This window comes from Triplophysa dalaica, chromosome 11 (genome assembly GCF_015846415.1).
Source record: "Triplophysa dalaica isolate WHDGS20190420 chromosome 11, ASM1584641v1, whole genome shotgun sequence".
NCBI lineage: Eukaryota > Metazoa > Chordata > Actinopteri > Cypriniformes > Nemacheilidae > Triplophysa > Triplophysa dalaica.
Genome location: NC_079552.1, coordinates 7,374,441 through 7,389,899, shown reverse-complemented (window position 1 = coordinate 7,389,899; position 15,459 = coordinate 7,374,441). Strand labels below are relative to the sequence as shown.

At 38.5% G+C, this 15,459-nt stretch overlaps 2 protein-coding genes across 2 annotated transcripts; both read right to left on the bottom strand.

The window, feature by feature from the left end:
- Window positions 1-3,350: 3,350 nt before the first annotated feature.
- Window positions 3,351-5,114, bottom strand: kcnf1b (potassium voltage-gated channel, subfamily F, member 1b). The gene has a single exon (XM_056760298.1). The coding sequence runs from the start codon at window positions 4,873-4,875 to the stop codon at window positions 3,421-3,423; it is 1,455 nt and encodes a 484-aa protein (XP_056616276.1). The 5' UTR covers window positions 4,876-5,114; the 3' UTR covers window positions 3,351-3,420.
- Window positions 5,115-6,016: 902 nt separating this feature from the next.
- rbm25a (RNA binding motif protein 25a) lies at window positions 6,017-14,832 on the bottom strand. The gene is made up of 18 exons (XM_056760297.1): window positions 14,693-14,832; window positions 14,368-14,489; window positions 14,175-14,224; window positions 13,582-13,764; window positions 13,422-13,479; window positions 13,076-13,236; window positions 12,754-12,942; window positions 12,425-12,508; window positions 10,456-10,688; window positions 10,018-10,126; window positions 9,615-9,704; window positions 8,836-8,909; window positions 8,559-8,709; window positions 8,106-8,478; window positions 7,690-7,997; window positions 7,492-7,590; window positions 7,366-7,412; window positions 6,017-6,793 (listed from the first exon to the last, which is right to left on the bottom strand). The coding sequence occupies exons 2-18, from the start codon at window positions 14,459-14,461 to the stop codon at window positions 6,700-6,702; spliced, it is 2,397 nt and encodes a 798-aa protein (XP_056616275.1). The 5' UTR covers window positions 14,462-14,489; window positions 14,693-14,832; the 3' UTR covers window positions 6,017-6,699.
- Window positions 14,833-15,459: the final 627 nt, after the last annotated feature.

The window sequence follows — 15,459 nt, the reverse complement described above, 5'->3', positions numbered from 1 at the left end:
GAGGGAAATGCTCAGTCAATTGTTTACAATCTCTGATAACCGAACACTACTCCAGCGGCTCTTCCTCTTCTCTAAGGAAGGCCTCGCCCCTTTTTTGGCGTATTTCTTAGTCCGATTTCAGCCGTTCTCTGTAGTCCTTGAAAAGCGAATGCTGATAAACACAATATCCCGCTTGCCACTGAACTTTGAGCTTTATCATTTTGCAGGTATTATTTATGCTCTAACAGCAACATTACACACTAACTAAAGGTTGAAAATGGGATCATTGGGAATGGGATCCTAAAAGTACAACTTAATTATTGTGAGCATGGTTTGTCCAAAATAATACAACAAAAATATCTAATATTCCAGAAAATATATTTGTTCAGAACTGAACTGCTTATATTTTAAAATAGGTGAAACTTCAGGTGTTTGTGTGTGTGCATGCATGTTATTGTGTGTTTGGTTGATACCATTGACATCTATACTGCTTTTTATATCACATACATTGAGTTAATCTATTGCAAAGTGCTCCTAGACACTTTCTTATCACACCCACATACAAACTCACTTTCCTGTTCCTCACCTGTGAACACAAGCAGGCACACACAAGTATTTAAAATACTTGAACATACTGTATAGGGAAGCATCTGTAATCATGTTTGCATTAAACGGAAGGTGAAATCTTTAAGCATGCAAACATTTTCAGAGAGGATGATAGAAGTGTGAATGTTCCTGTGTCTTTAAGGATTACAGCACAAGAAACTGTCACTCAATCTCACAGTACAATGCACAGCTCTGACATGCAAGGCATGCACCCACACAGTCACATTCGCAGTACATGCATTTCAATTTGTTTTTTAATTTTATAGCGCTTTCCACAATGCATAATTTTCACATTTCTACATTTTAAAGTTCCAATGTGGGCATTTGCAATAAAGGCTTAGTATTAAAAAAAAAGGGATGTACAAACCTTCAGCCATAATCTATGGAATGAAATGCAAAATACACAGAAAATCCCTCTCTCACCACACACAAGCTGAAAACATAATTTTCCAAATCCTTATTTTTGTCTTGTATTCAAGAAAAATAAACCGTTAAAATAAGTTAGAATCTTATATTTAAGTTAAGATAAGATTTTTAACTCTATTAAAAAATAGTTTTTTTAAATAATTGGGTTCATTTAATTTTGTACAGACAAAACCTTGAGAAAACATCTTATTATCTACCGAGTAAATTCTTCCAATGTAAATTAAAAATAATCATGAAAATTGAAATTGTGATGAATAAATGAATAAACATAAATTTGTTGTTTAGATAATTTTACTGAGACAATAAAACAGATGAAGACATCTTTTTATTTTAAATGTTACTGCAAATGTATGGGCTATTTTTACCGAGACGACAAAACAGAATGCATATAAAAAAAAATCTGAATGTACACACTTACATGATCTTACAAGATTCATCATACTTTTGACTGTCAAAGTGATAGTTTACCGAAAAATAAAAAATCTGTCGTCATACTCAGAATCTTCTCACTTCAAACCTGTATGGCTTTCTGTCTGCAGAACACCAAAGAAGATATATTCTACACATACAATAGAAGTGAATGGGGTCTATTGTTGTTCGGTTACTAACTTTCTTCAAAATATCTTTTGTGTTCTGCGTCAGAAAAAAGTCATAAAGATTTGAAATAACAAGAGGTTGAGAAATCGATGACAGAATTATCCTTTTTGGGTCAACTATCACGTTAAATTTCAAGTCGTTCATGATTATCTGATATAGAATATTTTTATAGAGTCGCCCTCACAAAGAGCAATTTCTTGTTGATGAAATAGCATCAAGAATAATTAACAATATTCACAACAAAAATTGTCATGGGATTTCAAGATTTTGTTGTGGCCTACTCTTATTATATTTCTGCGTGCTTCATACTGCTTATGTAACCTATTATATTGAATTTCACTTCATGAAAAATATTATATCACTTGCTCACAAATCTACCAGGTACACACCACACATTTCCACACATGACCAAAATTTGGTGACTTAATTAAGACTGAACACTTAATTAGCTTAGAGTTCTGAGAACAGTAACTAATATAGCCCTCTATGTTCCCATGGTGATGAGCGCTGGCAAGATTTGATTGGTAGAATGGACAGTACTGGAAAAGTACCCAAGCAGATGACAGCAAACCACACACCCGACACAGGTGGGCTCAATTACAGGGGCCTGTATGTGACATCACAACACACTTCTAAAATAATACTATCGAGTATAATACTTATTTTAAATAAACGTAAATCCAGTGTCATGCCACTAGAGTTTAAAAACTTACATTGCAAATCATAAAGATTCCAACGTGCACTTATGATATTCAGTATAAACCTTATTTAAACACAAGCAATAACTTTATAAGAAACACGCATAAAACAGTTCACACAAACCCACGCAGATGCACACCCATACTGCACACGCTGTGAATATAAACAGTGTCAGCTATCTCACCATGTTTTCGGGTGCCAGGGCCACAATCTTGTCTGAGCGTTTCGAGGGTGTGTGCGAGAACCCCCCGACTGTGCAGGCATGTTCGTATGCTGCTCTATATAAACCAGACACACATTCTCTCTATAACACGCTCTGTATCAGTTCTCATGACTGACACCAGCCCACATCGTGCTGAGGTTCCTATTCTTAGCCACCAAAGGCTCTTTTTAAAATTCCTGCATGTTCGGGTGGATTCAGTGAGTCATTTGTTTTTATCTCTATGCTGGATTGTTGAGTCAGGAACAGAATGAAACAGAATTTCAAAGATGTAAAGCAAGGTGGTGAAGAAGTAAGGAAGGCAAATAGTGTTTGTGGGGGAGTTAACAGAGAGAGACAGAGAGAGAGAGAGAAACAGAGAGAGAGGCACCTGTACCTCTTTATACAGTTTCCTCTCTTCTTTAAGCCACAAAGAGGTAAAAAGAAGATAAGTAAAGAGGTTGCACAAGGAATTTGAAATATTGTTGGGGATTTTGTCAAAAAAATATAACAAGTAATAAGACAAAATCAACAAATTGATCAATCAGATTCAGCTTCCTAAAGATGTTTTTCATAGTGTATGTTCCTATTATTTCTGTTGCACACAAGGTTCTTTGTAGTATCAAAACCTTTCCAATTATGATGGTAAAGCAGAAAAAGCACTTTTATAGCCTTTGAATGAAATGCTCTTAATTTGTTGAGAGCTTCCTTCAACCAAACTTTAGACATGTTGAGTTTAACATGCACTTTATTTAATTAAAGACATTTTCCACTCATCAATAAACTGACGTCCAGTCTGTGGAAACAACACCTCTCTTTGGACGAGGCAGCACAGCCTTTAATAGCGCACAATGAACATTAATAACACTCTCGTAAAACTTAAAGTGCTTTTTAAATTTATTTCAATATTAGTCTTAAGACAGACTTCTTTTCTTCACCGACTCCCTCTCACTCCTTTGCGATCCCGAAAGAAGAGGAATGAATGTATCGCTACGCGACGCGCGCATGGCACCTTCCCACGCTCTCCCGGACGCGTCACACCTGCGCGAGGTGCTTTTCATGGCGAGCTCGAGCGACCTTAGCTCCATGAGTTCAAGCTCGTGCTTGGCGGCGGTCTCGAGCACTTTCTGTTTGTTGTAATAGATTACGAAATTGTTGATGATGGGGTGTATGGGAAGCGCAATGGCGATCACACCACACAGAAAACTGATGGCCGCGTTGCATCTGCCCAGAGTTGTCTTTGGGTAGATGTCCCCATAGCCGACGGTGGTCATGGTGATGATGGCCCACCAAAATGATTGTGGTATGCTTCGGAAGAGCGTCTCCGGGTGGCTCTGTTCCATGGTGTACCCGAGCGCGGAGAACACAAAAATACCTACTCCCATATACATGAGAAGCAGACCTAACTCTTTGAAGCTGCTTTTCAGCGCGTAGGTTAGAGTTTGCAGGCCAGATGAATGGCGCGCCAGCTTGAAGATCCGCGCAATGCGCATGATGCGGAGCGCCTGCACCGCCTGTTGCACGTTGGCCAGCTCCATCATGGCCGTGCCGAGGTACGTGAGAATCAAAACTACGTAAAACGGCAAGATGGCCATGAAGTCTATAATATTCATGAAGGAGAGAGCAAAGCGTAGCTTATTAGGGGATGATGCGAGGCGCAGCACGTATTCCACCGTGAACCAACCGATGCATGCCGTTTCAATAGCGTCCAGGGTGGGATGTTCAACACGGTTCCCTTCGGAGTCCTCCACTTGAAGGTCCGGTATAGTCCCGATACACATTACAAAAGATGACACTAGAATGAATAGAAAAGACACGATGGCAATTACGCGTGCGGTAAGCGAGGAGTCCGGTTTCTCCATGAGCTTCCAGGTGAACTTCTGCCACCTCTCATTGCGGCTCACGTCAGGGTCAGAGTCCAGATCATCCAAGATCATTTTCACCTTGTCCGCAATCTCCGCCAATTCTTCCTCCTTCTCGTTCAAGTTACTCTTGCAGCATTCGTCCAAGTAGCTCAAGTCGATCTTCCAAAACTCCATTTCTTTGATGAAACAAATAGGGCAGATTCCTCGCTTCATATGGATCTCGCCAAAGTAGTACACTTCTACGATGCATTTAAACGAGTCGGGGTCTCTGTCAAAGTAGAATTCTCTTTTCCCAGGGTCGTAATCATCGCAAACCGATGAAATCACATCAAAACTCCGGGGTGAACAGTTCACGAGTTCAGCGAGCCTGCTCTCCGGATAGCGGTTCAGAAGCTCCCCGCACAGCACCAGCCGCACGCCGCCGATATTAACGGCAACTTCTCTCTCATCACCGCTCGACGAACCATTACAGTGCGCGAACCGGGTTCTCGGTAACGTCCACATGTTCCCGGTTCAAGTCTCAAAACATTGAAATAGTGTTAAATGTCAGAAATCGTAAGAGTTTATGGAAAAAAGCGAATGGAGACGCAGGTTCCTTGTCAAAAGATAATGCTTATTCAAAATAGGATGATCTTTCACTTCAAAATACTAAAATAAAACCGTTTTGTTCCATGTTATCTTATAAGAAAAATAATCAGTATATTGATGTTTTGATTCGCGCGGATAAAATTTCCGTAAGCTTGTGAAAGCGCGCAGTTGGCACAGCAGTAACAGGTCTTCCCCTCCTCTCTGCGCACCCCCTCTCTCTCTCTTGCTTTCTCTCTCTCGCCTAACCCCCAACCCTCTTTATGTCTCCTGGTGATTCCTGCCCTTTCCAACTCATTTATCAACTCTTTTGTGCTAAAAAAAATGACAAACTCACACTTTACGACAAAACAAAAATTCTTAACCTGTCGTCTGTGTTCACTCCCACCCAGAGTTACTTACAGGATGTGGAAAGGAAGTGCGATTTTCCATCAAGTCGAAGTTGATTCATACATCACAACCAGGTCTGCTTCTTACGAAACACATATGGGGCTAAATAAAACAAAGAATATAATGTATTTGTAACTGTATTAGTCACTCATTTTGCTTCCCCCGCTTATCAGACGCGCCCAATAGGAGACAATGTAATTGCGCCACCCACAGGAACTGCACTAGATTACAAGAAACACGATATTTCTGCAGGTTGATTGGGTTCAGGTTAATATTTCTATTTCAATTCCAGAGTTTCCAAATTACAAAACGTGCACTACTTTATTCCCACTCTCCCCCAATATCAAATCTTTCTGCTAGAATGTTAATTTATATTTTAGAGGAAATATAATATATATTATTAATTTGTATAAATATTTAAATTTATAAAATTAATGTACTTGATAGATCAATAAAGCATTAAAACCTGTGTATAACTTTATTGTTACCAAATATTTAATTTTATGCAGTGCACACACAGAACATCAAATTATTTACCATTTGTGCTCTGTTTGTCTTTTATAGCAACTCACCTCTGTGGTCAGCATGGAAGTGTAAAATCTCTAACTTGTAACCACATTTGATCTGAAAACAAATGAAAGTTAAAGCGGGATGAAGAGAGAAAAAACACCTTTTTCAGTTTAGAAAAAAATCAAACATTTTAATTTTTCCAAGTCAAAACAATCACCATGGAAACAGATATTCATCTGGCTGGTATGTGCAAAATACACCACATTCTAACAAAATCCCATATCTTCATTTAGCCTGTTTGTAGTGGCTCTAAAATATTAATTTAAATGTTTCTCATAAATACAGCGGTCTAAAATGTCATCACACTTCCCAGTAAACAAGTGGGAGTCCTGATTAAACTTGTTTGCTCAACAAATTAAAAAGCAAAACATAATTAAACAAAATCTAATTAAAATAAACATTTCTAATAACTGAGTCAAACTGAAAACAGCCAGGCAACATGAACTGCCCCTTTAACCTGAACATAAAAGGAGTGTTTTTACAAAATTTTGGCAATTCTGTCTGAACAACAGACACATGCCAATTCTGCAGAACACACAGGCACACAGACACACACACACACACACAGTTCCACATGCATGCACACACATACACACACACACATACACACACACACACACACAGTAGAGAGTATAGGAATAGTGGAAGTGTAGTAGTCTGTATCTGTATTGTTCATCCACCGCACTTTAATCGAAAGGCTTTAAAGCAGGACAGAGAGCAGCCAGGTAACCTCAACTTCTCTCCTGCATCTTTCTAACACTGTCACTTCAACAGTGCATCGTGTTATTTCACCAGACCAATTTTCTTTGCTTCCGTTTCATAGATCAGAAGTCTCCACATTTTCACTATAAACACTTCTGCCTCCTCATCCAGTACCTGAAGGAAACACACACCTTATTATTCACACACTGATAAGGTGAAATATAGAAAGACACGCCCAACATCTAAAATCTACATGAAAAAAAGTTAATGTTAATGTAATGATTATTTATATTAAAATGTTTGTTAACATATATACATAACGTCTGTTATTGCTGTTTATTTACAAAAGTAACCGAAAGTAGATCAAATGACGTGGTCTTATATGGTTTCAATCAGCATCAATACTACCAATATAAATACAAATCTAACTTCATTTTTTTTCTGTATTAATGTAGCAAAATCCATATAGTAATGAGAATTGGGAGGCGGAATTATACTCTTATGAATTAACCTGAAATAATGATTTCACAATGGAAAAAAGTAAAAGCAACAAAGAATAAAACATTTTTAGGACATTTAAGCTGAATATAATTTGTATCTTTTCTTTTGATTTTGGGTTGAAATATGACCTGGACATGTTTTTGACATGCTTCATGACATTTGCCCAACAACTTAAACAATGATTTATTAATTCAGACTTAAGGTGTAAGTGCAAATATCAAGATATTTTTAACCACGCTACTTTCCATGGCAACATCATCCAGAATTCCCGCCGGTGTGCTGTGAGCCATCACCTGCAAAATGACAAAACACCTATTATAGAGCAAGGAAATCAGACTTCACATATATTGAGATACTGACATCAACACTCACCTTAGAGCACACAAAGTCAACAAGCGTGGCTTCCTCCTCTCCAATGTATTCTATGATTTTTTTATTGATCCAGGGACGGATCCTCCTGTCCATTAACATCTGTGTGGAGAAAAGAATCATCAATGTGAAAAGAATCATCAATGTATCAATATACTTCCAGGATCTTTATATTCATCAAATATGATCGCTTTTTCTCACCGTGTCCACCATGCTCCAGTCCAGTGGATAATTGAACAGCTCTTGTTTGTCTGTGGGGATTTTCTCAATCAGACTCCTGATGTGTTTTCGCTTCTCTTCTGTGTTAACACCAGGCCGTGACCCTGTGACCTCTGTCCCATCTAGGCTCAATCCTCCCCTCTCAACCTCATTGTAGTCCAGAGGTACCAGCTTCCTCTTTTTAGGTGCTTCCTCCACCTCCTCATCATCAAATTTATTAAAGACACTGTCCACCGCAGTAAGAGCCTTCCGTCTTCCTGTCTGAGGCATTTTTGGACTGCCTACGACTCCTGAGAGACATTTTGTCATTTAAAGGAAGTGACACCATTAATGCAAATTCACAAACCCGTTTAAAGAAAACTTAAGCTAACAAAAAATTAAAACACACAGACACAGACCTAGTTTAAGACTAAGGCCTATTTTAGGCCTGTGCTCCTCTGTAGGTGGAGCCTCATGCGAAGAGTTCTCATGCAGAGTAATGATGCCCAGGGGCGATTCGCTGCCAGGTGAGAGGGGCGTGGCATTGCCGCTGGCAGAAGAGATGGAGGGTGCCGTGGTAACAGGTCTGAGCGTGGGCTTGAGGCATGGCTTTGCCTCTCTGTTATCATCCTCATAATCTTCCTCTCGGTCTGTGATGTTATTGTCAGAGAAGCAAGCCTCCTGCTCAGCATCTACTTTTCTTTCATCCTCCTCACAGGGGACGTCCAGCACCTTCTCGCTCTGTTCCTGCTTTAGAGGAGGCTGACGCTCCCTCGATGCCTCCTGCTCTATCTTTTAGGCAAGAAAACACTGTCACACGCAGACACACACATGAATGCATAATGTCTGTATAAGCACACATATATGCATACCCTCTGAAGTTCAGCATCGGGGTCTGGATGTCCCTCAGCTAGGAGTCTCTGCCTGATCTCCTCCAGCTCATCTTTCTCTCTTTTTCGGTCTCTCTCATCTAATTCCACCTCTTTTTCTCTGTCCCTCAATCGCTTCTGCAATGCACTGCCCCTGGAAGAGAGATGCATTTAAGAGGGGGTGAGAAAGATTATTTCTATATGTATGCACAAGGATCATGTCTTGCTCAATTGTAAACAACTTTACAGCATCAATAAGCATGACCAAATGAGTTTGTACCTGTAGTATTTTGGATCATCTCTATCATCATCATAATCCTCCAGGAATTCTTTCAGGCGCTTCGCTTCTTTTGTCTGCAGGAACACACGTGAGGGAATTTACCCAGAATGAATTGCAACTGGAAATAGTGTCATTAATTTGCATGTGCTGCTGTCTGCGTTTTCTTGCACCTTCTTATTTTAAAGCATTTTCCAGATCAGAAAACTAAATTATAGATCTTGCAGGCTGGTTCCGAGTGCTAGGATGTGAATATTGCAATGACTCGATATGTTCTCAATGCTCCACTGAAAATCATGGGTAAAAGGGAATTTCAGGGGAAATGGTGTTTGTGGTGTTCCTTAATTGTTTTCAATGAATTAGTTTATGTCAATTGATTTTAATCTCTAAAATCAATTCTTATTTTACATTATAACTACAATGTTATTCCACATTGCATGGTTCATGCTTTACGCTTTTTAATAAAACAATATGCATAAAAATTATAGTGGTCAACAGTGTGAAAATGTCCAAATTTGCAGTTATAACTTTTTAAATCATTACATACAGAGTTGTCAAAGTTGACCAGCACTTGCTGTTGGATATATGCAAAAAATTGTGAAAAACATTAAGGGTGATTAAAAAATGTAATCACGAAATATGGAGATACGAGATTTCAGAAGGACAGCAACGATATACCACATAAGCACTGAACATTACAAATACATTTTTTAGTAGTAAACGATACACAATGAAACAGTTGCACAAGCCAACCGTTACAATTCAATCAATAGTAGTTTTACCATTTCTCTATGTTTTTCCTCTTCTCTCTCTGCTTCTTTACTGTAATCTCTTGCCTTTTTCCTCTCTCTGATCTCCCAGTTTTTCAGGCGCTGTGAAAAGCAAAATTTTAAATGACAATTGCCCGTTTTAAATGACAATTTCTCTGACATTTTCTGAGCTGTGGATTTTGCTATGATTGACTTCTATATGTGGTTTGAATGGCTAAGATTCCATTTTACACATTACACAGGAAGGAGATGAAAAATGTGTATTTTTTTCATTTATGTTCAGACATAGTCATGACGTCATATGTGTGACGTGTTCTGAATATTTTTTGTAGTTTAGATTACTATGATAGACTATGGAGGGAGGGAGGGAGGTAGAGAACGTCTACAATAGATCAGAATATTAAAAATTCCAAACCTCCTGATAGGCTGCCTCTTTTTCTCGTAGCTTCCTCTCGAGCTTGCGGCGTTCATATGCTTCCTCCTCATCCTCCTCTCGCTCTTTTTTCTTCTCTTCTCGACTCTCCCTACAAAACAAAAATGCGCCCACACACATCCATCTGTACATTAGAAACTAGCAATTAAGCTGCTAAGAGAAGATAAACAACACTTACGAAGATATAGAAACAAAGAAAATTCTAAACATAAATCTGGTAAGCACTGTTCTCAAAACCCACATTGTGACTTTATACAGTATTCAGTATGCATTTACTGTAAGAATAATTTAGGATGAGCCTTTCCTATTTTAATTTGATATTGTACATTAGGCTATAATATTTTTTTCAATATAATATTGTTGTAAAGTAAAGTCACTATTTTATGGGTTGAAGAAATAAAACAGTGGTTTTTAAAACACCTTGATCTGCTTCTATCTTTACTGCGATCGCGACTTCTCTCTTTCTCTTTCGTTTTCTCTCGTTCACGGTCTCTCTCTCTTTCTCGCTCCTTTTCTCTCTCTTTCTGCCTCTCTCTCTCACGCTCCTCTCTCTCCCGATCACGTCGTTCTTTCTCTCGTTCTCTCTCTTTGTCTTTTTCCCTCCTTTCTTTTTCGATCGGCTGTCGATCTTTCTCCTTCTCTTCCTCTAGTTTCTGCAGGATCCAATGGAGAGAGATAGAGAAGAGACATAGTTCACATAAGTGTGAGAACAAGCATTTAGAACAAGCCCAAAGTTCAAGAATCACCCTTGAACTGGAGTAAGTAATTTAAATAATGAAGCCAGAGTCTCCGTATGATGAAAATCCCATAAAATGAATAAACAGTATTAAAAACACTCTTAAAATGTTGCTTATGTGTATTCGTTATTTCTTTGTAATTCACAAAAGGAAAAGCAAAGTTTTCATTCACTGATCTGTAGAAAAACTTGAAGAAGCTATAATAATACATTGTATTCCATTTAAACATTCAGTTTGGCAAAATGAATAAAACAGGAGGCAGAGTCTCACCCATGTGCAGTCTTCTGTTTCCTCTTAGGTCCCAGTAGACTTAACAAATAAAAACAAATGAACACAAACAAACACTGACTGTTCAGAGACAGAGAGGCTACAAAACTAAAAAAGTTTCAAATAAACAAGAGATGACTGCTTTACAGAATGACTGCAGCACATCTCAGCTCTGAGCAGTGAATGCTGGGATGAGACACGAGAGGCAAGAGGAAAATATGTGTACAAAAACTATATATCTAAATGTATATGTATATGTAAATGTATATAGATTAATGTAATGTGTTCATTCAATGTTGTTAACTTAACTCTGAATAATTTAACTTGTTGGACAGTTCTTTTTTATTTGCTATTGAATACTTTTAATTTATCAATTTATCTTTCAGCCGGGTACAACTCAAATGTATCTTTAATACAAAGATATGGGCAGATCCAATGTGTCGATATGTATCAGTAACACACAGAAACAATGGGGATGGGGTAAAAAAATAATTTTCTTACCTGCAAATCTTCAGATATGCATGTGCTGTGAAAGGGCGCCCCCTTCAGACTGCAGTGAAAAATACTGCAGTGGTTATTCAGTGCTGGATTTCTCACCAAAACCAAGCTTAGACAAATAGAGGACTCGCATAGGTTCACTCAGCTCTGCCTTAAACACACACACTAGGATAATAATTTGTTAACCTTAAAGTCAGAACATCATACTGTCAAAGAGATTCACAATTTTACCGGATCATATTCATTCCAATGAAGTTTTTCTGAGGCCAGAGCCAGTTGCACCATTGCTTATCCTCCAGAAGGGGGCGCCCAAGATGTGTATTGTAGTAAAATAGGTTCATACTTACATCCTCTATTCCAGCAACTTTTTCCAAAGCTCTGAGTCTCATCTTGCTTTAGTCACCAAATGACCTCTACCGTAATGATGGGGTTTAATGAACAGATTAGCTTCAGAGGAAGGTTGACATTTCGTGATAAATCTAGCCGGAACTGAACATGACCTGTTGCCACTGCTTTTTGCTTATAACTACCTATTTTTATGATTTCATTTTCTTGTTATATCCAAGTTACTTAGACTCTGTAATGTGAGATCATACACTAAAATGCAGTCAGGAGAAAATCTGTGAACGTGAACCCTTGGATTTACTATAGTCATCTGTAAAAACTGGTTTTACCGTTGTAATTTGGTTAGAAATCCATAATAATTCCAAGGGTTTGAATACTTTTGTCCAACTACTGTGAACAGGCTAAATTTACAATTCTCTATTAAAGTATTCTCTATTAAAAACTATCTGATGTGACGGTCTTCAGTCCACAAGCTGAGAGAGAGAGAGAGAGAGAGAGAGAGAGAGAGAGAGAGAGAGAGAGAGAAAAAAGGAATGAGTTACCTTGTGTGTGTCTCTGAATTTGCTAATCTCTCTGGAAATCAAGTCACGTTTGTCCTCCTCCAACTCCATGGCATTTATATCATCCTAGGGTTAAAAAAAGTAAATATAGATTAGATCATATCAGCAGACAGAAATCAACAAGTAGTCACAGCAAATATGGATTCTATCACATCAATACATTTCATGTACACAAATGTAAGTGACAGAATTTCTATTTTGGTGAGAGCTATTCCTTAAAGTAGAACTTGGCCAGTTTTTACATACAGTAAAAGCATGAAAGGGATAACCATCAGAGTATGGCTCCTATTGTGAAAGTAAAACAACAGTACCTCCTTCTTGTCTTTACGTTTCTTACGTTGATGGGCTTCAGCGTCCTGTGCGGAAGCGGTGAGCTCACTTGAGTACTCCCGGAGCAGACTGTCTATCGCACCCGTCACAACCTGATCTCGCCGTTTCGTCTCCTCATCCAAAACTTCATCCTCCTCATCCTCATGAGTCTCTTCGTCAGTCTGAGCAGCCTGTTTTGAGGACATTTCTGTATTACATCTCTAAATTTGGACGTTTCAATCACTTTGTTGGATTGATTTTAGTGAATAAAATGGAACTAAAATAAGGTATGTATTGTGTTGATTTAGTAGTTAAGCAGCTTACTCCGTTTGGTCTCCTCTGTCTAGCCTTCCAGGTGTCCAGCTGAGCTTTGGTCTTTGCGTCCACTTTTACAAGCAGCTTCTTATCACCCATTTGCAGCTCATGAAGCAGCCGGAGAGCTCTCAGTGTGGACTCTGGCTCTTTGTACTCACAGAAACCAAATGCTACACACACAAATAAAATGTTACATCTTCATGCCGCACAAGGCGAGCAGACAATGATAATATGGAGAAACGGAATCTGAAAACTATTTTAAAAACATTCTTGATTATTAGCTATTGTATGGCTAGAGAGATGGGGTGAAACATAGATCATTAACAGGTATCCGCTTGGAATAAATGATGTTTACCCTGCAGTTTTCCAGAAGCCCCCTGGACTCTTTTCCAGCTGAGCACCAAACCACATTTCTGCAAACAAAACAAAGACCAAACTTGTAATCTAAATAAACTTTCACAAATACATAATAAATAGTAATTAATAGATGTTCTTATGATACTGCAATTATTTACCGCCAATAACTGCCGCACTAGCATATCAGAGGCCTTTTCTGAGATATTTCCCACAAACACAGTAGTGGTCGGCCCTGTGCTGGCACATGTGCCATCCTCGGTTTCCTTCGTATGAGTGGATAAAACGTCCTTCACTTGCCCTGCCAGCTTCTGAACCACTGGCACTGTAGTCTGAAGCAAAACCTGTGGCACATTTTAATATCAAACAGTAGCAAATAATAAAATAGATTCAACCTGACCTTCATGCATCTGAATTTAAAATGACTGGCCCTGATGCTACACAAAGGACAAAATAACATTATGGGTAGTGGTTTTGGATCTTAGTTTTAAACAACTACTGTAAATCTCTCTTTAAGATATTTTAAAAACAAGATACTTCTAATAGCTGAAATACATTTGACAGTAAATGAAGGCAACATTCAGACCCAAAGGTGTGGTTTTTAGAACTGAGGCTGTTTATAGTTAATATACTTTCATGCACTAAACTTTAATGTATGTGCCTATACAAAAATTGACGAACAAAAAAACTAGGTGTGACATCTTGCGCTAGTCTTGCCATGTCTTTGTATTTTCACAAAAGTCTTTGTACATACCGCTGGGGAGGGTGGCATCATTCCGACAGGCACTGGTATCAATGCACTTGCTGAGCAAAACATAACAAATATATATTAATTACACCCAGTGGAAAATAATATCTTGTTAACTAATTTGTTAAAAATCAAGGAGACACTATTAGTGTTTTTTTAATAACATACAATAGATATAATTCTCATCGATGTGACATACCTGTAGGGACAGTTGTGGGAAACCCTGCAAACTGTGTGGGGGAAATGCCAGGGGGTAATGGAGGTATCTGGTTCAGATGAGGAGGGAATGACATCTTTTGCTCACAGACCAATGGATACCTTCTGAAATGCATACAGTAGTATCACTGTCAACTCCACCAGATAAAAGTATCTGGCCATACCAGGTAATTCTAACTGTGCGGGGCAATGATTTTCTTCACACATAGTGATGAAGTGATTGTCTATAAGCGCCCATATATAGACCAGTTAAATAGAACAAACACTACTGCTTCATAATAACACCATTATTGATGATGAAGACTCACCAATTTCGGCGTTTTAGTGTCGACGTTGTGGGTAATACTGAGAACTTGTATCCGTAGCAGGTCTATCTATGAAATACCACGTCCAGTAAATTACTTATCGTTTTCCTCTGATTTGGTCATGCGTACCTCTGATAATAAAGTACCAATAGAAAACCCAAAGATTGGATTAAAATGTATCATGCAGCAGTGTTACACGGTGGGCGTGGTTTAGTGGCCCATTCTTATCTTATAGGTCACATTCGGCTGTTCAGTAAATAATAATTCAACAATTTTTACTCTTTCTTGTGACCATTCAAGATTCTAGTTTTCATTTTCAGCTCTACATTGTGTCAATATCGCTGTCGACAATTTATCTGACATTGTGATAACGTGCTCTGAGCTGTCATGCGCCCCCTGGAGGAAGACAGTATGCGTTCCACAAAAACGTCTTTAGGTTATAACAGCCCAATGAAAAATAAACACGTCCCGGAACTACTCTGAATATAACCGCACATCTTTGCTACAGCGCCACCAATTTACTAGCCTTCTGCAAACCGTACCTTTCCAATGCAGATTTATATAAACGCATAAAACGTGATAATCTGAATGCCGACATATTGTACGATTCGAGTGACGTATAGAGACAGGCACAAACTCTCCTCACGAAACACGAGATGGAGCCATAGTGCCATCAACATGGACTTGGAAATTTTTATAACTGATCTCGTGCAATGAAGTTTTATTGTTGCTTTCTACTTAATGAATAAATGAAGGCTAGATTGCCTGAT

Bases quoted from the DNA above. Each gene is read 5' to 3' on its own strand.
- rbm25a (XM_056760297.1), bottom strand. From the start codon at position 14,461: ATGTCATTCCCTCCTCATCTGAACCAGATACCTCCATTACCCCCTGGC. The intron at 10,127-10,455 runs GTGTTTTAAAAA...TTTGTTTTGTAG, and splicing joins AAAGATAGAAGCAGATCAAG to GGAGAGTCGAGAAGAGAAGA. The intron at 7,998-8,105 runs GTCTGTGTCTGT...AATGTCTCTCAG, and splicing joins AGGCCTTAGTCTTAAACTAG to GAGTCGTAGGCAGTCCAAAA.
- kcnf1b (XM_056760298.1), bottom strand. From the start codon at position 4,875: ATGTGGACGTTACCGAGAACCCGGTTCGCGCACTGTAATGGTTCGTCG.